This window comes from Saccostrea cucullata, unplaced genomic scaffold, assembly GCF_032062105.1.
Source record: "Saccostrea cucullata isolate Sc308-1 unplaced genomic scaffold, CSIRO_AGI_Scuc_v1 ctg342, whole genome shotgun sequence".
NCBI classification, from domain to species: domain Eukaryota; kingdom Metazoa; phylum Mollusca; class Bivalvia; order Ostreida; family Ostreidae; genus Saccostrea; species Saccostrea cuccullata.
Window position 1 is genome coordinate 50808 of NW_026936636.1, and position 20750 is coordinate 71557.

Genomic DNA, 20750 nt, shown 5'->3' on the forward strand with positions numbered 1-20750 from the left:
AAATTAAGACTTCCTGGTGCCGTGGTTATTTTTGTTTTATGTAATGTGAATATAGAGGTAATAGCATAAACTTTGCCACATAAATTACTGTTATGAACAATAAAGTATCAATTGAAAATGAGTATAGACCGCAGTGCTTAAATTGCAATATAGGATTAATTTAGTATTCATTACAAGTATCAACTTTAAATATCAGTGAATGTTTATTTATTTTCCTGCTATAAAATTTGTAGTAAAATCTCAGTATCTCAACCTCATCAGGACTGAGAAAATTGAGATATCTGAGAATTTAAGATAATTTAAGTTGAGACATGAACTGATATCATGATTGTTATACATTGATATTTGACTTGGCAGTGTTTGGGATATCAAAGTTATACTGTAGAATCTTACAGACTACTTAACCTTAAGTTGTATAAATCGAGAAAATATGATCAACCAAGCTTACTTTGAACTTTAATACCAAAGTCTAGCTACTCTTCTGGCATAAGAAAACTCTCTAAGGAATACCAGCTGTCCATTACAATTGAAATAGATATTCAGAGAACATATTAAAGAAAACATGTATATTGTCTTTATATTTTTGGTCAAAGATAATTTAATGCTAAGCATTGTAATGTCATTGGTCAGGTATGAATTGCTCTTGATTGATGACCTTCTTTCGCCAAAAACAACAGTGCAATTTGCCAATGTTAAGTTCATTAACATTTATGTGTATTTGTAATTGTTTTAGGACTGCATTAGAAGTATGGAGGCTGATCTTGGAAGAGACAGAGAAGCTGGCCAAGGCCAGACTCCAAGTGGCTGAAATTCTCATGGAAGGGATTGCCGAGCCAATCAAACCTTACCGCATGGTCAAGCAGCAAATTCAGAAAAGGGTACGGTATATATAGCATGGAAGAAAAATTTCTAGATAGCTGAAGAGAATGGCAATGAAGTGTACAGCAGTAAATAAAGTATGATTTCTGGTACATTAATCAGTAATGCTGTGAATGGTAAAGAGTGGGTCTAAATTGGGAAGCTAATGACTTCCTCAAATATTGTACTTTAATTCTTGTGTCTCCTGTTTGAAATAATTTGTTTAACAGAGATGACCATCCTATCCTTGAAATAAGTCAGGACTAAAAAGAAAAAAATTATGTTTACCAGTATCAAGGTCACGAATTCAATTTTGATGAAAAACATGTATTACGTACAATAGCTATGCATGTTCAGTTAAAGCTCATTTTCTGAACTTGATTGCTCAAGAAAATTACGATACATGTATCTCAAGATATTGATGTTCTAATACATAAAAGAAGCATACCGGTAGTTGGAGACAGACTCATTCTGCCTTGCCAATAGTATTCCAGATAACAATGTTTAACTGTATTATTTATTCCTTAACAGCTGATGCCACAATTAAATGTTCTACAAAATGAGGTTGGACAAACAGTATTAGAGATGGCAAAGGCCCAGAAAGAATACAGTATGGAGGAAAGTTTGGCCCATGATGCCAGAGTCAAATCAGAAGAACTCACTCAAAAGTAAGAGCTGATTACAAGGAATAATTAGGGTAACGGTGCTTAGAAAATACAAGGGTAATTTAATTCATTTGGGTTATTTTAGTCACTCTGATGACATCCTTTAAATTTCTAAAAAAAAAATGCTGGACCAATCTTAATGAAATTTGGTATAAATCATGTATGGACATAGATAAAACAAAATTTTGAATATTGTGATCCAGGAAAACCTATTACCTTAATTCAGAATTAGACCAAAGCATAAACATGCAATTCTTTTCTCCTAGATATATTGGTGGCAATCTTAATTTGCAAGATTATGATAATCAGTCCCTATTATGATTGACAAGTTCTTGCCCCCTAGGTCAAAGGTTAAGGCCTCTGGGACAATGCAATATGAAATAGATGTACAGCATGTATAGTTCAAAAGTTCCAGTCACAACTGTGTCTAAGCTGATCATTGTGCTGTCAAGGTCCATGTGTCAGGAAAAAAAAATGCGTTTTAGTGTAAACATCCATAGATTAGCTGACATGAAGCTAATGGATTAACATTGTTGCTGAAGTCATTGAATAATTTTTTTTATATATATATTTGTAGGCTAGCCAAAAGATCGTCAGGAATATTCCAGTCTAAGACAAGTCTACAAAAACAGTGTGCCAAGGTACGTGAGATTGATTTGTATATATTTTTTCTATGATGGTAGAGTAGGTAAAATAAAGAGTTAATCATGTTCTCTGAGGACCATGCAAAGGGAATATGATTTTCTTTGCTACATAATTCTTTATATTTTCCAAACATTCATGTAATAAATTAATCCAAACTTCTGAAATTAAAAAAAATTTTCAAATTCACTGCTGCTTCAGGACAAAGTCACGTAGCTGGAACACTTTATCCCCAAGTTCTTAGCAATTTTAATAAGTGTTCTTAGTAGAGTTCTTGAAATCTTTTTTCCACTGCCAGTCATTTGGACTGACTGCCACAGGAAGTTTGTCGGTCCAGACAGATTTCTATCAGTCCAACAAAATGATTAAACATAATTTTAAGAAGATTAAAACTCTGTTTGAATTTTATTATCATTACATTTCGCACGCTCCGTCATATACACACTGCATACTTCATGCGAATTTGATCATCGTATAACAAATTTCATTGAATTCTCGTGGGAGGTCAATTTTCTTCATAAGTTTTTAATCTAGTTCGATTTTTCTCACCTGGCTAATACCTTATCGCCGTCAAAAACTAAAAACAATTAATCAATCATAGTTTGGTACTTGCGTTCATCGAAGAAGCCATTATGAGATACTTAAAAGCGTTTAACAGATTATGATCGGTCGGTTATAGGGAATTTGTACGAAATTTAGTTGGATTTTCGCAAGTTGCTTTCTCAACATCTACCGGTCATTTGGACTGACACAGAACGTAAACTGATCAGTCCTCGGTTGTTTTTATCGGTCATGCCGACAGGACCGAAAGATTTCAAGAACTCTGTCTTAGGTTCCTATTTGGCTAATCAGTCAGATATTTACTTTCAGTAACACAGGTGTCTTGACCAGTCAGACGATATATTTTAGAGAACTACTGTAAACGTATTACATTTGGCTGAGTATTTTATTTAGCTCCTTTTGCAGAAAGCATCTTAGGCTAAATCAAGTACATTGCTAAATCTCCTATTTACATATATTCATACAAAGCACACCCAGTAAGTGCTAATTGAAATCTAGGCTACTATCTTGTTACAAAATCAGTTTCCACTAAATACATACAGGCCAATTAAAATACATTTACAATATTATATGTAGGTATACATATATTAATAAAAAAAATATGACACCATTATAAATTTGTCAAAATTTTTCTTTTTCAGTTTACAGCAAGACGAGATGCGTACAATGCCAAATCAGTTTTAGCTCGCAATGACTACCTTCTTCACATAGCAGCTGCTAATGCTCACCAGTCTCATTACTATAACACAGATCTCCTACAGCTTATGAAAGTATGGCAGCTTTATTTACCATTACACTGTAGATCAATATTGTAAATGTTGACATTTTATTCAATTATTTTACTTTTACGAGGGGTGTTAGAAAAGTTCGCGGACAAGTTCTATTGTGAGCGCGCTACTGTACAGCAGGAAATTAACTCGCGGAGTTAATATTCGCTATATTCGCGGAAAAGGAAATTCCGCGAATTCAACATACAGTGAATAATTCTTGAAACGATTTATAAGCCTAAAGGATAAACTGAAATTTTATTACAGTAAAATTTGTCTAATCCGGACTCTGAGTACTCCGTACTTTTGTCCATTCCGTCTATAAATTTTAGTCCCATGCACTACTTTAACAAATTCATAAGAAAAAATTCTGTGTAGTCCGGATACTGTCTATTCTGTATTCCGAACGGCCATACTGGTCCCAACTGCTCATAATTAACTAATTATTTCCTCTAATCCGGCCACACCTGCGTTACTTCAAAGCAATTAACACCTTTCGTGGTGGATTTGATAATCTGTGTTTACATTAGCAGTGCCATGAGACGAACTCAGTGAAATACGGCGATGACACTGCCCAGTTGAAAAAAAAATTACTAGTATATGTTTGAACTACAATTTAGAAAAATATTAATTTTGTTTTAACTCCTTTTACGACATTATAACACAAATACAAGAAATAAATATGTACGCGATTTACAAATCAAAATATAAATCGGGATCGAAAATCGAACGCATTTCAAAATGGCGCCATTACACTGTGGGGGAAGACGTAATTTTTTACATAAAAATTAAAAATTCAATCTAATAATTAGCAGATCGTAAATAATTGTGCATTACTGTTTTTACATTAAATGAGCTCTTTGACAAGCGAAACCTGGTCTGCTTGAACGATAGTAGGCCTATATTATGCGTGCCTGTAGATTTTGATTTAGGTAACATTTCACCCGACTTCGTGAACAAACAAGAATTGAAGAAAATACAGTAAGTCATAAGAAACTATCTTAAAATTTCTAGACTCCATAATATTGATCGATTTCATCATTTAATTATATTTTATATTATGTATAAAGATGAACTTGTAAATAAACAACGAAATTTTCAAAACGTATATTTTGCTACATTTTTCCTGCACTCCGGATTCTGTCTAAACCGGCCAAATTTTATGGAACCGGCGGTAGCCGGTTTGGACAAATTATACTGTATCATCGTTCATTAGATGTAGACTGTCTTTATACTTACGCGAGCGTATGGATCAATTACAAACACGTAGTTGTTGGTGTTTTTAAAGCTTATGAATTGTTAAATTAATTTCTATAGCTAACAATTACGGTAATTTTGCCATCTATAATTAGCTTGTATAATTTCACCTGTACATGTACGTATCACTCAGTCATTACCTTTAATCAAGGCACAAGCGTAGTAAACAGGGTAAAGACAATTAATTAATTTCAATTATATGATTAAAAGTTCAACATTTGGACTACTGTATAATTTTTTTTTATTTGGACTCTGAAATAAAAAAAAATTCTGGATGCGTAACATTATTTTGACCTTAAATCGGGATCAGTCTGGTATTTCGTAATTATTGCATCGGGCTCACAATATATAGACTTGCCTTTCCTGTCTGATACACGATATAATAGAAACTGGAAATGACAGTTCACACAATATATAACTTAAGAAAAATGCTTGCAAGTATGTTTTTTTTTCCTTTCCGCGAATTCAAACGACCGCGATTTACTGAAAATTGAACAAATCGCGATCTTTTCCGACCGCGATTTTAACCTGCTGTACAGTATTTCCTCGAAACCGGTCAAACTTTCCAGATAAAATTTAAACCTATTTTCCAATAAATATACAAGAATTTGGTGCTCTCTCCAGTGATCATTGAAAAATATACAGCTTTTTTATTTTGATAAATCTTGCTTCATGGAGCATGCTCCATTTTGGCACGTTTACATTACAAAGACTCTTTATTAAAATTAAAAATTGTACAATTGTAGTGCAAAGAGATTTATGATATTTTACCTATCGCTAAAGTATTCATGAAACATCACTTTGAGAAATTTTGATATAAATTGGAGGGTATTTAGTCCTGGGTATATGACTGTTTTATAGCCATTTATAAATGATCAACACGTAAAAACACAGCCAAAAATCGGAACGTCATTGAGCATCATGCACTACGTAAAAATTATGTGTGTAGACAGTAAAATGTCTAAAAAAAGATTAAAATTTTCAAGATGCTGCTGGGAATTTCCTACACAGACAAAGGACAAAAGTTTTCAAATGGTTATGACTGCATATGAATGGAAGGATTAACATTTTGAATGATTAACTCCATCGATATTTCAATTCATGTACCCTCTTATGGCATGGACGTTGTGCCTATATGGTTTTTCATAGTTTTCACACCTGATCAATTTACTGCATAGATGTTTTTAAAGATCTCAAAAATATACAAATCAATACAATCCGAATTAGTACAAAAGACATTATAGTAGAAAGGTAACATGTCTTGATATACATATTCAATTTTAAAGTAGAAGAAAGATAAGAAAAATCTGAAGAAAGGAAAGATTTATAGAACTACGACAAAGCATAACGGATTGAAATCTGGTTGTCACATCGCCTTACGTCAAGGGATTGCTCCGTGAATCTTATGATCTCATAGTAAAAATCGTTGTAAATTTTCAAGATTTTAGTAAATGGACCTGATTTTTTTTACATACTAATAAACAAAATGTAGGAATTTATTCAGACATGGGTCATACTTCACCGAACACAATAGATTTTCCGTAATTCAATGTATCCGCGAACTTTTCTAACAACCCTCGTAGCCCATTAAATCTAAATTTTCAAAGATATGATTGACAGGTGATTCCTTCTTGGATATCTGGTTCATGTAACAATTTAAATGCATCTTTTCTTCTATTAATTATAACAGTAAATTACCCTGTAAATTTTTTCATATTTATGGATTCGTGTAGCAGAAATACTCTGATTTTACTTCTTGGTATCTTGTTGCATGATGTACCAAATGAGTTTCCCATATGTGCTCAAAAGTTCTTTTTCACCTCTGAAGCAAAACAGGTCTTTATTTTCTATTTGGAGAAAGATTATTTGTTTAGAAGTAAATTGGGAATGTTACAGAAAAAAGATAATCTGTCCCTACGGTTTTCAACAATTATAGTGGGTAATTTTGTGGACTGGGGATATCTTTCCTAAAAAGAGTTAGAAGAAGAATATTTGAGTTTTGCTTTTCTCGGTCATTTTTTAAGAAGAATTCTTAATTTAGGCTCTAGATGGAGATATGTATGAAAAAATACTGGAATACTTTCACACCATGGGCAAAGCTTTATTGGATGTTAGTAGTATGGAGAAGTCAGCCAGTGAAACCATTACTAAACAGGCAGATATGGTAAATACATCATGCTTCTTAAAGGAATATAGATTAACAGCATAATGTTCATAATTTGGTCCTTTTTAGCCAAGCTCATTACTCAAAGACCAGCTGCTGGCTATAGTCAACCTGTTCAAGCAGGATGGTGACTCCACAGCTGCCAAAATAAAGTTACGCATAAAAATATAGTACTTGCTCTGAGCAGCTTTTGATTGCAACTCAGAATCTATTGATGAAAAGTCAATATGAAAAAAGACATCAAACATTGAGAAATACATGTTGTTAATGGATGATTAAGAAGAATATGTAGACTTAGAGGGAAGAATCATTTTAATGTACATGTGTACTTTTTTCAGATATGCCGAGATTTTAATCATCAAGTCTTTATGTACCGTAATCCAGTTTATACGGAGCCTGTGCAATATGTATTTCAACCTTGCCAAAATGATGAGGTATATAGATATAGATTCAGTAAAGCTATTCTGTAAATAAACAATGCCTATGTTGTTTTACAAATGCAAAATTATGTTGTTGTATTGAATGTTGAAATCTTACCTTTCTGTTTTATGTGTATCATATTTTGAATAAGTAAGATATTTTTTCACTTAATTTAATTGAAAATGAAAGATATACTTGTTCCCAGGAATTTTTTAAAATCAACATATCCTCCTTTTATCTAGTGCAATACTTTATCAAAAGAGCATAATGGGGGCCATCAGCTGGACAAGGAAGCCAGGAAGTGGGCAACAAAGATCGCCAAGGAAACACGCTCCTTACGACAAAACAGAAAAACCCTCCAGGCATTAGAAAACCTGTTAAGGGGGGATAAGGTGAGTCATAAATATTGCCAATCCTAGTCGTACTTGAAATTTAATTAATAGGTTATAATGGAATTTGTAGTTGCCTGCATGGCACAGTAGTTAGAAGGTCTACTTTAGATTCACGGATCAAGGAGCTGATCCTTATGTCGTGGGTTTTGATACACGACAAGATGTGGAGACTGATCCTGTGAATGAGACTGTATGAATTGAGGTCTCATGTCACAGTAGGTGTTGGTAAGCTAAAGATCCCTCTTACTCAGTTGCTAGGAGTACAGAGTATAGATCTAAATTTGCAGCCCTCCATTGGCAACTGGTGGCATCTCCATTTAATAAGTGAAAGACTCTACAGAGGGACACAACAAACAAACAAGGACTTTGTGAGTTATCCATCTTTTAAGTAAATATTATTTCTCTCTTTGCAGGCTTCTGATGGAAGCAACACCTCGGAGATACAGGAACTGGAGATGAAGATTGATGAAATGAGAGAGGTCATACGAAAATCAGAGGTAACTAGAAAAGAAGAAAAAGAGTGCTTTAACTTGTAGTGAATTTTTTTTGTTAACTGGCATTCAGTTTTATAATTATCACAGTGCTTATAAATTTTGGTTATCAGTTTGATTATGAATATGATTAAGAAATGAATTTTTTAAATACAGATAGGAAAAGCAAAAGCTGAAGCAAGAATAGCATTATTGAGGAAGAAAGGTAAATATGTTAAATTTTCCTGAGTGAAATTAAAAAAAATACTTTTTTAGTTATTTTTCATAGATTGGTTTAAAATTGCTATATGCCGTATCTTTAACCAATTAAGACTTGTTCTTGTCACCATTGTAAAATCATATTTTTTTCCTGAATACTTTAACAAATAAAATTTTTCTGCAGTGAATGTTGACGAGTGGTTGGCGAGTGCCCAGGCTGAGAGTTTGCGGGCTGAAGAGGAGGAACAGTCCCTCAGATCCAGCCAGGGTTCTGTCTTCACAGACAGCTCAATAGTCAGTATTACAATTTTTGATTCCCCAGTGTTTATACAAAGATTCCTTGTCATAAGTCTTGAGAAAAAAAATCCAAAAATAATTAACGATTAATCTTTAGAAAAAGGAAAGTATCTAGAATGTTGTGTGAAGTCTTCTTAAAATTAACTCTTGTGTCACAGACTAGAAATGGGAAGTATATATATTTGTCATCTGATTTTTGCACAGAAAAGTGATGAAGAGCCAACATACACAAATTACGACTATGACGATGATTTTCTTGATGATGAACCAAGGAGAGAGAAGAGCATAGTGAATTATGAGATGGACACCTACAGCAACTTTAATTATACTAGTCACTACCCACAACAGTGCAGAGCAATCTACGATTTCCAGGTAAAACTTTTTGATGGACATTTAAACTAAATATACTATTCTTACCAGTACATGAGATCAGTTACTTTAAACACCTTTCTAGTAAATTAAAAAAATTAACATTTCTATTTTCATTATCAAGGGCTCTAATGTGGATGAGCTAAATTTGCGAGAGAATGAGGAGTTGGAGATAATTGCTGACGGTGACGGAGATGGTTGGCTGAGAGCCAGGAACTCAGAGGGCCTTATAGGGATGATCCCCTCCAACTACATAGAAATACTGGGGTCTAGGTGAGGAAATTAGATTTTGGCTTTAAATGGTGATTGTTGATATAATTTTTGTCCAACATTTGGCTCAGTTGAAGCATTTTGGAAAGCATTTAAAACTTTATCCAACATGTTAGACGGCTGCCTTATAGGGAAAATCCCCTCAAACTACATAAAATACTGTGGCTCTAGGAAAACAAAATAGCACTTCCGTATATAAGTAATCATTCGTCAACTTTACAATGGTACATTTTGCAATCACATGGACGTAGCACAATGTAAAATTTTATTTTAATTTTATTTTTAATAAAAGAAATGGAATATTTATTTAAATGGTGATTGTTGATATAATTTTTGTGACAACATTTGGTTCAGACTTTGAAGGTGCTATTTTGGAAATAACACGTATAGTTTAATTAAATTATAATTTGGCAGAACTTTATCCAAAATGTTAAAAGCAAAAAATAATATTTGTTAGCGCACATCAGTTTCTAGATATTCAGCATTATGGACTATAACATTTCAATTGGGGTAAAATATGCTACAAATTTTGAGAAGAATATTATGTTGTTGTTTTCTAGGGGCTCTGTATCTAGTGGTGGAAATATGGAAATGTCAGGAAATGGTAGCCATGTTGACAGTGGTTGCTACAATGACAGCACACAGGAAGTGATGTCATACTCATCAGGTGACATGGAAGTTCAACATACAACCAATCAAATGCCAGTGGATAATCACATTCCATTAGGAGGTTCTTTCTAGCACCAAATATTTTCTACATACACTTTTATATAATGGATTAAATTAGGATTCAATTTTAATTTATAAATTTAAATTTGTTCTATCATTGAAATCAAACTTAATTTAGTGGAAACACATTATTTTTTGTATTTGTTGTAGTGATAGTATATAAATATCATTTTCAACTTTTACTTTTTAGAGGGTTCCTGGGCCAGAGCTATATATGATTATGAAGCATGTTCAGGTGAGGAGTTGTCTTTCATAACAGGCACTCTGATCCGAATTCTTCGTAAGGACGAGAACGGAGTTGATGATGGATTCTGGGAAGGAGAGTTAAATGGGAGGGTAGGGGTGTTTCCCTCCCTAGTTGTAGAGGAGCTAGGTGTGGATGGGAATAATGGCATGGTGAGGAAAATTTTACTTAATTAAGTGAATAAATATTTGAAAATTCTTGTGTAAGTGCTGATATCTTCCATTAACTTATGCATGTTGTTTCCATAAACTGTCTCAAAGCTGTTATAGCAGGTTATTTGAAGTGTTTGACAAAAGACTTTTTTTAAAGTTGTACCTATCAAGCGCTTTTTGAATCAGTTAAACAAGTAATTATTAATGGTTATTTACCTGGGAATATAGAATTACCAGAATGGAAGTTTGTTTTAAAATACCTCAACTGAGATTTTTTTTCTTCAGATGTCACCAGAGGAGTACCCTCCTCCTCCCAGTTTTGTACCCCCTCCCCCCGTGACCATTACTGCTGCCACCCCCGAGTCTGAACACCCTCCCTCAATAAACTCAGGTAAAGCCAGGTGTTTTACACATAATGGAGGTCTTGTTATTTTGCTGTTTGCTATTTCGTTTTGAATTCATCAGTGTATTAATCAGAAAAAAAGTGTTTTGTTTGGAGTTCATTGAAACTGATGAATTTTACTTGATCAAGTTTATTTTATAATTGTATAGTTTTGAGAAGTCGATTGCTTTTAAGAATGAATTTAATATCTTCTTCAATGTTTCCTATCTGTTACTTTTTTATTATAGCTGTGATGCATTTAGCATGCATATTTCAGAACCCCTTTCTTAATCTTCATATCATTCCTAGTATGTTTGAACTGTATACTTTCATCTAATTTGAGACCCTGATATATTCTTTATCATAATCTCTGTATGATTTTATTTAACTGAATTTACTTTTGATCATATATTGAAAAACTATAAACCTCTTTTTTTGTCTTTCTCCATCCTGTGTTGTAGTTATGTTGCATTTTGATTTTCAGTTGTTAAGTTACAGTCAAGTCCACAGCGAGCTCGTAGAAATCAGCGCAATCGAAATCGCTCTAAAACTGTTCCCATAAATGCCTCCTCTTTTGAATCGACCGTCTAGGTATCATTGTATAACTTACAGTTATATTTGGTGAAAGCTGTATATTATCATTTTTACCTTTCCTGTCCTTTTGCATCTCACGCATTTGACTTTTTCTAACATTATTCACAGATTAACTGGCAGTTGCTATATAAACCTCAGTAGTAAAGAAATGGTACAAAATTTAACTTAAGGCGGACCTTTGTTATTATTATATATAGCTATCATCAAAATATCTATATAATTTTTATAGGCTTGGAATGATATTGTTTGGATATTCTAGTGTTATGCAGAGATATGTAGATGAAAGAAAACTAACAGATTGCTCATTATTTAAAATATTAAACATTATATTACTGATGCATGCTTAGTTGTGCAATGCTCAGGAAGGAGTTACCGAGGAATAAATAAAAGGGAACATAATTCAGTCTTGTACATGTAAATTTAATTTTAGATATACATGTACATGTTTATCTAACAAGGGATGGATATTTTTTGCCATTCAAAGGATTGTATTGGGGAAAGTTAATTTGTAAGATACGAAGTGTTGTACATAATTTAGAATATGCTTTTTATGCAAATCTTTACAATATGTCATCCACCATTTTTTTTATATCACACAATTTTGATATATATGATATATATCCAATCCTGCTTTCACCAGCACACATACATTTTTAATTAACAATCATTATTGTGCTATTGTTGCAGATTGTAACATAAAATGCTTTTATTGTACAGGTAGAAATGAGAAACGAAATAGGTCACGTTATAAATAGGTAAGGTGGCAACACCTAGCTGTCAAATTGTCTCCTTTCTGTCCATTGGTTGATCACTTGTTGGGTATATAAGGCAGACTAATTTACTAATTGATACTGAAGTACTTGGATCAGTGCTTGTACTAACTGACTAATCCAGTAATCCACACACAGGCTTTTATTAAAGCACGTCTATATAAGTATTTTAATTTTTTTCATATAATGCTTTTACTGTGGCCAGTTTTGTACTATTTATTTACAGTCAGATTTGTGATAGGTATTTTTTTTTATCAGCTAGGATTAATGGTCATATTAGCTGAATAATTGTAATAAATGAAAAGTACTGCAATCAGTAATTGCATGTTTCTCCTCCCAAACTGATTAAATTTTAAAGTTTTAATAAAAGATGAGCACTTTGGAATACATAATTTTGCAGAAATTACAATTAGCAAAAACTGAAATATGAGCAATTATTTTAGTATCTTTGACATCAGAGAGTTTGAGAATGTCCTCTAATTTCTTAAATGGATGACAAAAAATAAGACTGTTTGATTTTTGACTGAATTAGTCAATGAGTGCAATAAATTATTGATATTGCAATTTCACACTTAATGTTAAATGGGTGGAGTCCAAGCAGTATTGCACTTTAGGTTTTTCTAATCAAAAATATTGAACTATAATGCACCCATTCTCTATCAGACTTTGAATCGCTTAAAAGTTTGAAATTCACATCATTTACTGAACATTTCTTCTTAAAGATGTCCTTAGATGATGCTACAAGTATTGCTATAGTCAAGTCTTGTTAATTTCATAAAAATTTGATTTGTGGAAATGATAATGGCATTCGTTGCACATGATCTGCTCTTTTTTGTCTAAGAAAAAGTATAAATTATTCCTTTTTGATATCACATATTTTATTTCAATTTATTAGCAATTATTTATTTATTGCACAAGTTGCAAGAAATTCTTTGTATTGTCCATATTGAAAATAATTTATAAAAGAACAAAATAATGATTGATATCGGTATAGATTTTGTTTTGATATTAATTAAAAGAAGATATTTTATTTATAACTTTTAATTTTTACTTTTCACAGGATACAGTTTAAGGAAAGATGTATCAAATGGAGATGACCAGGTAAATACATATAGCAGTTCAGATTTTTAGAGAAGGATTAACCCTAATTTAAGGACTGCGAATTCCCACAGGGAATAATAAATTATAAAATATAAAAAAATCATGTAATCTGATGGATGAATAGAAAAAAGTTTCATTTTGATGTACTGCACAAGAGATTGAATTTCAGATTAGAGAAATTTAGCTTTTTGGGGAGGGGGCTGCCCTGTTTTTCTTTATGAGACAGGGTATTTAACTTGGGATATTTATAACAGGAAATTGTAATATCAAATCACTCGAACCACAATATTAAAAAATAAGGAACAAATTTTTCGAACATAAAAACATGGGTGGATTCATCTCAATTGTGCTACTACCATAATTCCCTTGTACACCTCTGCAATGATAATTGTAAAGCAGACATCACATAATAGGATACAATGTATTTAAAAATTTTTCTAAATGATTCTGATACTCTTTGATATATAAGCAGTATTAATTGATAGTTGATTTGACATGACATTAACAGTCTGAAGCATAATGTGGTGAGTTGATTTAAATGTTTGCCTGAGAACTGGAACCCACTTAGTATGAGTTCACTCCGACCTTATACTTATATTCTTGGAAAACTTAACTCCATTAATTTGTTAGATAGGTCTTTGATGTTGTGTCAGCTGTTTTGTCATGAATAAGAAGGCTCAAGTGAGCTTTTCTGATCACATTTTGTTGGTCGTCCATCCATACGTCTGTCCGTCTGAAACTTTTAACATTTTCGACTTCTTCTCAAGAACCACTGGGCCAATTTTTACCAAACTTGGTACAAAGCATCCTTGGTAAAGGGGAATTTAAATTATTAAAATGAAGGGCCAAGTCTCGTCACAAGGGAAGATAATCAAGAAAAGACAAAAATAGGATGGGGTCATTAAAAAATCTTCTTCTCAAGAACCACCGGGCCAGAAAGGCTGAAATTTAGTTGGGAGCATCCTGGGGTAGTGAAGATTCTAAATTGCCCGGGGGTCGGGCAGGGCCACAATAGGGAGTCAAAGTTTTACATAGAAATATATAGGAAAAATCTTTTGAAATCTTCTTCTCAACAACTCCTGGGCCAGAAAAGCTGAAACTTATGTGGAAGCATCCTGGCGTAGCGCAGATTTTTAATTTTTCAAATCATGACCCCCGGGGTAGTATGGGGTCACTATGGGGAATCAAAGTTTTACATAGAAATATTTAGGAAAAATCTTCTTCTCAAGAACCACTATGTGGAAACATCCTGGGTTAGTGTAGATTTTAAATTGTCTAAATTATGATCTGTGGGGTAGGGTTGGGTCACTGTATTACAAGGGGAAAATCTTGAAAAGAACAGCATGATCAAAGCTTCTTAGGTGAGGGATGTGGCCCATGGGCCTCTTGTTACATGTTGCATGCAATTAAAGGAAGTAGTTGATATTGCTAATTGATAAATGACTACAAGTGTCAGTATGAGAAATATGTTTTTAGGTCACCTGAGTAAACTCAGGTGACCTATTGCTATCCGTTTGCTTCCGTCGTCGTCCGTCGTCAGTCGTCCGTCGTACGTTAACATTTGATCATTTTCAGCTTCTTCTCTGCAACCACTGAACCAATTTCAACCAAATTTGGCACAAAGCATCTATGGGTGAAGGGGAACAAAAATTGAATTTCATGATCCCTGCCCCCCTGGGGCCTGAGGGGTGGGGCCAAAACTACTAAAATTAATACAATCTTTAAAAATCTTCTTCTTTACTCCTGGACATCAAGCAGTCAAACTGTTTGCATGATTGTAATCAGCATTGAGTCCTCTACCAAAATTGTGAAATTCATGGCCTTGGGGTCAGGGGTTCTAGTGCTAGGGCTGGGCTAAATAAGTATGTAGTGAAAATGCATTATTTCTTTGAAAATCTTCTTCTCTGCTCCTGGGTATTAAATAAACCAACTAAGTACATAGTTATGATGAGCAAGAGTGCCTCTACCAAAATTATGAATTTCATGGCCCCAGGGTCAGGGGTTCTGGTGTTAAGATGGGGCTCTATTGATTATATATTGAAAATACATGAATTCTTTGAAAATCTTCTCTGCTCCTGGGTATTAAATAAACTAACTATAAAGTGCATAGTTATGATGAGCAAGAGAGCCTCTACCCAAATTGTGAATTTTATGGCTCCAGGGTCAGGGGTTCTGGTGTTAGGGCAGGGCTCTTTTGAATATATAGTGAAAATACATGTATTCTTTGAGAATCTTCTTCTCTGCTCCTAGGTATTAAATAAACTAACTACGTGTATAGTTATGATGAACAAGAATGCCTCTACCAAAATTGTGAATTTTATGGCCCCAGGGTCAGGGGTTCTAGTGTTAGGGCAGGGCTCTTATGATTATATATTGAAAATACATGAATTCTTTGAAAAAATTTTTCTCTTCTCCTAGGAATTAAATAAACTAACTAAGTGCATAGTTATGATGAGCAAGAATGCCTCTTCCAAAATTGTGAATTTTATGGCCCCAGGGTCAGGGATTCTGGTGTTAGGACGGGGCTCTATTGATTATACAGTGAAAATACATTAAATCCTTCTCTGTCTCTGGGTATGAAGCAGATGAACTACCTATATAGTTATGATGAGAAAGGGCCCTTATCTTGCAGAATTGTGAATTTCAAGGCTTCAAGTTCAGGGGTACCATAGAGGGGGGGGGGGGGGGCTGTACTTATATACTGAAAATGAATGAATTGTTTGAAATCTGGTCCTTGGTATTAATCAAATATTTTTGAAAAGCAAGGATGCCTTTTCAAAAATTGTGCAGTGTGTGGATCTAGGCCTAAGGGTCAGGGGTTCATGTGTGGTAAGGGCACTACTGATTATTGCTGAATATTACTGATTAGTTGAAATGCATTTTTTGTTCCCCTACCCTGCCTATGGATATTAAGTACCAAGCTAAGCAACTGCGAAGTGTATTGTTATGATGATCAATGGTGCCTCTTTCAAAATTGTGAATGCCATAGCATCTGGCTTAAAACATGAATCAAATTCAATAACTGGAAAGTTGTTGCATAATGCTCAGGTGACCTATAAGGCCCATAGGCCTCTTGTTTGTTTTTGTTTTGGCAACCAGAATATCAAAGGGATTTGGTTTGATTTTTAGTATGTAGTGGTGTAGTGATGCATGTTAAAGGTACACTGCATTTCTCAGGACTTTTGTCCATTAGTGTACATACTGAGGGACCAAATACTTATCTGAAACTTCAGTTCCATAGATTTGATAGAAACACCTATTCTGTCATAATTTACGAGGGTTGTTCGAAAATTATTTAGACATTGTGTGTATTTTGCTTTCTACTGAACATCTTTCGGTGAAATTTTGCATATACGTTTGACATACATTTAGAATTAATAAAAGCAAAAAATATTTTACAAATATTAAATATTTTCTGTACGATGCTACGTAAATGCGTCAATAGTATGGGTACCCGGAGCAGTCATGAAATCAGATATTGAAAATATGTAATACCAACGTTCTAACTCTTCCTGGACCCATAATAAGAGCGAAAACATTTCAGTTTATGTGTATAATTTTTCAGCTTTATTTCAAAGTTCATGCAACTTTGTTAGAATTTTGATCACAAATACGGAGATAATTAAAAAATTAAGCGCGGTAGAGAAATCTGCAAAGAACGAAAAAATGGAGTTTGACATCAAGGGCGGAGCAGCCAGCATACCTAAAATTTTGTGTATCGCAATGTAGAACTTTTCCAGACAGGACGACCTGCTAAAACAATAACAACGAGAAAAAAATAATATGTTGGTTTTTTTTTCATTGATATACATTTTTTTTTTACAATTAATTCAACCAGAGTGAAATCAAAAGCACCGGACAACCATCAGTTATTACATACGATATTAATATCGTTACGGTATTTATATCGTTGACCCGCGTTACATAAATTGGCACTGCATGATTCTAAGTCATCCTTTCCCACAAATGAAAATTTTACACTGGGATAGCAACGCCATATATTTTTAAAGAGGTTGAGAAAAGAGACTGTTTGATTTTTGTAAAGTTATATGTAATAACAAAGAAAGAAAAGTATTAAATGCTTCGGGATCGTTTTACATGTGAAACCATCTCCGGCTGACGTGACGTTAAATGACATAGCGATGCTGCTCTGGGTCGATAGACATATGCATATTTATCATTTCACCGAAACTTTTCTTATCATCGTAGGAATTAGAAATTTTGCATAATTGTTTAATTCGTTCTTTATAAAATGTTGATGAATTTTCATGAAATTATCTCTGTCCTTTATGGTGTAAATGTAATTGTCTCAATAATTTCCGATCAGCCCTCGTATATTGGTCAAATCATTGTTATTTTAAGTATACTTTCAATTTATCTGAGGTAGACAAATTTCTGAAATAAACACCACATAATAGTATAATTAAGAATACTTGCATATTTGTGTGTTTGATATTTTTAAAATAGTATATAAGACCACCAAATACATGTTTTGGTTAACTTTGTAGGTTGGTCATAAGAGAGTGCGATTTCAGGAAAGGACCCTAAAGAATTACACCCAGCTAAAATCTCGGCAATCAGGTCCCAGATCACAAGAAGAAATATGTGTGTTTGATGCGGAGTTTGGTGAAGAGGGAGAAGAATCTCTGGTATGATGTCATCAGAGTATTGATAGACATAGGAATCTCTGGTATGATGTCATCAGACTATTTATGGACATAGGAATCTCCTTCTCTGCATTATATATTCCTATATTTTAGTGCTAAATGTAACATTCTTAGATACATGTATTAGATTTTGGTTTATACTGTGTACAACATGTTTTGTGAAATTTGCACAAAGGGGATTGAAAATTTGAGAGAATTTTTAAAAGCGTTCAATAAAGGCCTAAAAGAAAAATTCAACATATAATCTTTTTACAGTATATACATGTACCTTTTAGTTATCATATTCAATTGATTATATAAACATGTAACTTGGTATATAATTTAATTAATATCACATGTAATAGAAATTTAAAATGGAATATGTATTAATTTGCACATAGATATTTTGAAAAAATTAACAATGGTTTTTGGTGAATGAATTACCTATTACTTAAGTGTATTGATTGAGTGTTAAAAGAATGGAGAATTAAGGCAAGGATTTATACATTTATCAGGTATCCAATATTTATGCAAACATAATATTACACTGAAATCCAGAAAAGATAAAAAGATTGAATACTGTACATAGATACTATACAAAATTATAGATCTTACTATGTAAGAACTTAGTTTCCCATATTTGTTGTCACACCCCCCTTGAGAAGGTGTTATTATGCATGCATTATGCACATTACCCATTATGCAATATCATCATCTGCACATTGAATATTGTTTAGTGTTGTGAGACATTTCAAATCATATCCTCGAGAAGTTACATACATGTAGGAGTTGTGGTTCTTGATATTGTTTTCAACTGAATATTGCATTGTTACTTCTTTTGCAGTCCTCAAAATAATTTCATTCAAAGGTTTTTCCATTTTTTGAGACTTTATTAAATACAAAAAAAATCATCAGAATTATTACATATTAAAATCCATGAGAACATAAGTAAGAAAAAAGGTTTTCCATTTTCCACATTTAGTTGTTGTTTTGTAACCCACTGTGCCAAACGTTTCTACAGTAATCATGGCTATCATTATACATGACACAGTTTATTTTATATGTACATGTACTTCAGTTGTTGCAGTGTTTCAATTTAAGAATTTTCAATAACAATCTGATTTAGCTCATAATGAATTAGACCATTAGTTGATGAAGCTTTTTTCAGGGGCTTTTATTGTAAACTTAAGTGAAATAATATGAAATTGTACATTTTATTATGTTACGGGAACATTGTTTTCTTGTGGTGCATTTATGTGAATTAAACAAAAAAATCAGTCAATTTTTTTCCGTGCCATACTATTTTGGGGGTTTGTAATTGTTTAGATGAAAGGTCAGGCAGAAAATACAAAATTCATGAATGTTATTGTTTTGGAATCTTTTAAAGACATTTTCAAATGTTGGAGGGGTGTCTCTATACATTTGTTTCATTTGCAATTATATAGGTGACTTGCAGGTCTTTTCTGTTAATGAATTGCTGTATTGTTATTATTTTTATAGATGTTTTTGATGCATTCCAACTTTTGATTATAATTTAATTACTTTTTTTTTAAACAAAGCAAGAAGCTGAGTTTGATCTGAATATTATCATTTATATATTGACACGCAAAAGAAACGCAACAAGCAGTATCCTACAAATGTTTGATTTTTTTATATTATGATTTTCAAAAATGAATACAGTAAGGCTAAACTCACTTTTCAGAACATCAGAGATTTGATAAAAAGTGTTAAATGTTTATCTTTTTAATTTACTAATTTACACATGACTGTTAAAACACCCCCCTCCCAGCCATCCAAGTAAAACGTGCAAGACTGCCCTGAACAACAATTGCAGCTTAATTTCTACGATACAATAGGTTCATCAATATCGAGATCTGAGCGAAGGAATTATTCTTTGCCATTTTTAAATGCCCGTTTTTCAGATGATTAGGTCGAATTTTCTCTAACTTAGAGCAGTGTAGCCACCCTTGGACTTCCAGTACAAGGACTGTCCTTAATGAATATGATACTAAGACCCTTTTGAGGCGTATTATTGTGAAGTTTTGCATCAGCAACTTTCCATTACTTTTACATTGAAATTTTCCAGCTAGAGCAATGGAAATGCGTAATTAATTTTTTTTTTACTTTACATAATTATTTCCCTCAAAGTAGGGTGTTGCGTTTCTTTTGCGTGTCAGTATACAAACTGTTTGTTTGAAATATTCATATATTAGATAAATTATGAAACACAACTTTTTTCTGTGTAAATGGCCAAATTTTACATCTAAGATTCCATAATTTTATACTTATGGTAATTGCATTCCACATTCATGTATATGTTTGACATTTATAATATTCCTACATTCCAAGGACTGTAAACAAGGAAATGAAGTATTTGGATTATTAACTAACCTAGCAACCTTTGTATTCATTATATGACAAACACAGTTTCTATAGTCAAGGGAAATATGTTGATGAAATTCAAACCTGAAACTGGAATATAATTCTATTTTGTTGTTTAAGAGAGTATACAGGCATCATGATGAACAGAATTTGTAAATAATTTTTTGCCATCTTGTACATCTTTAAACAGTGCTGAGATACAGTTAATATCTAGTCAATATTGTAGTGAGGATATTATGTTATTCATCATTAAAGCAACCTTATGTTACTTCATCATTAAGCAAGCTGTGTTTGAGGTCATCACAGACTTGATTCATGTACCCAAGGTCACAAACTTGTCGTTTATTTATGTATTTAGACAGTAATATTATGTTCCAATAAATTGTTATCATGAGAATG

At 32.9% G+C, this 20750-nt stretch overlaps 1 protein-coding gene across 1 annotated transcript in view; it reads left to right on the forward strand.

Annotated features, from left to right (window-relative positions):
* LOC134246031 (uncharacterized) overlaps positions 1-19559 on the forward strand; it is a 41256-nt gene extending 21697 nt beyond the window's left edge. The window contains exons 20-36 of the mRNA XM_062728294.1: positions 734-878; positions 1390-1526; positions 2101-2164; positions 3368-3496; positions 6792-6914; positions 7253-7348; positions 7577-7726; positions 8140-8223; positions 8374-8422; positions 8600-8709; positions 8917-9084; positions 9206-9354; positions 9912-10081; positions 10271-10476; positions 10762-10867; positions 13283-13323; positions 17832-19559. Coding sequence (XP_062584278.1) covers positions 734-878; positions 1390-1526; positions 2101-2164; positions 3368-3496; positions 6792-6914; positions 7253-7348; positions 7577-7726; positions 8140-8223; positions 8374-8422; positions 8600-8709; positions 8917-9084; positions 9206-9354; positions 9912-10081; positions 10271-10476; positions 10762-10867; positions 13283-13323; positions 17832-17978 — 2074 coding nt within the window. The 3' untranslated portion in view covers positions 17979-19559. The remainder of the gene's footprint in view (positions 1-733; positions 879-1389; positions 1527-2100; positions 2165-3367; positions 3497-6791; positions 6915-7252; positions 7349-7576; positions 7727-8139; positions 8224-8373; positions 8423-8599; positions 8710-8916; positions 9085-9205; positions 9355-9911; positions 10082-10270; positions 10477-10761; positions 10868-13282; positions 13324-17831) is intronic.
* The last annotated feature ends 1191 nt before the right edge of the window (positions 19560-20750 follow it).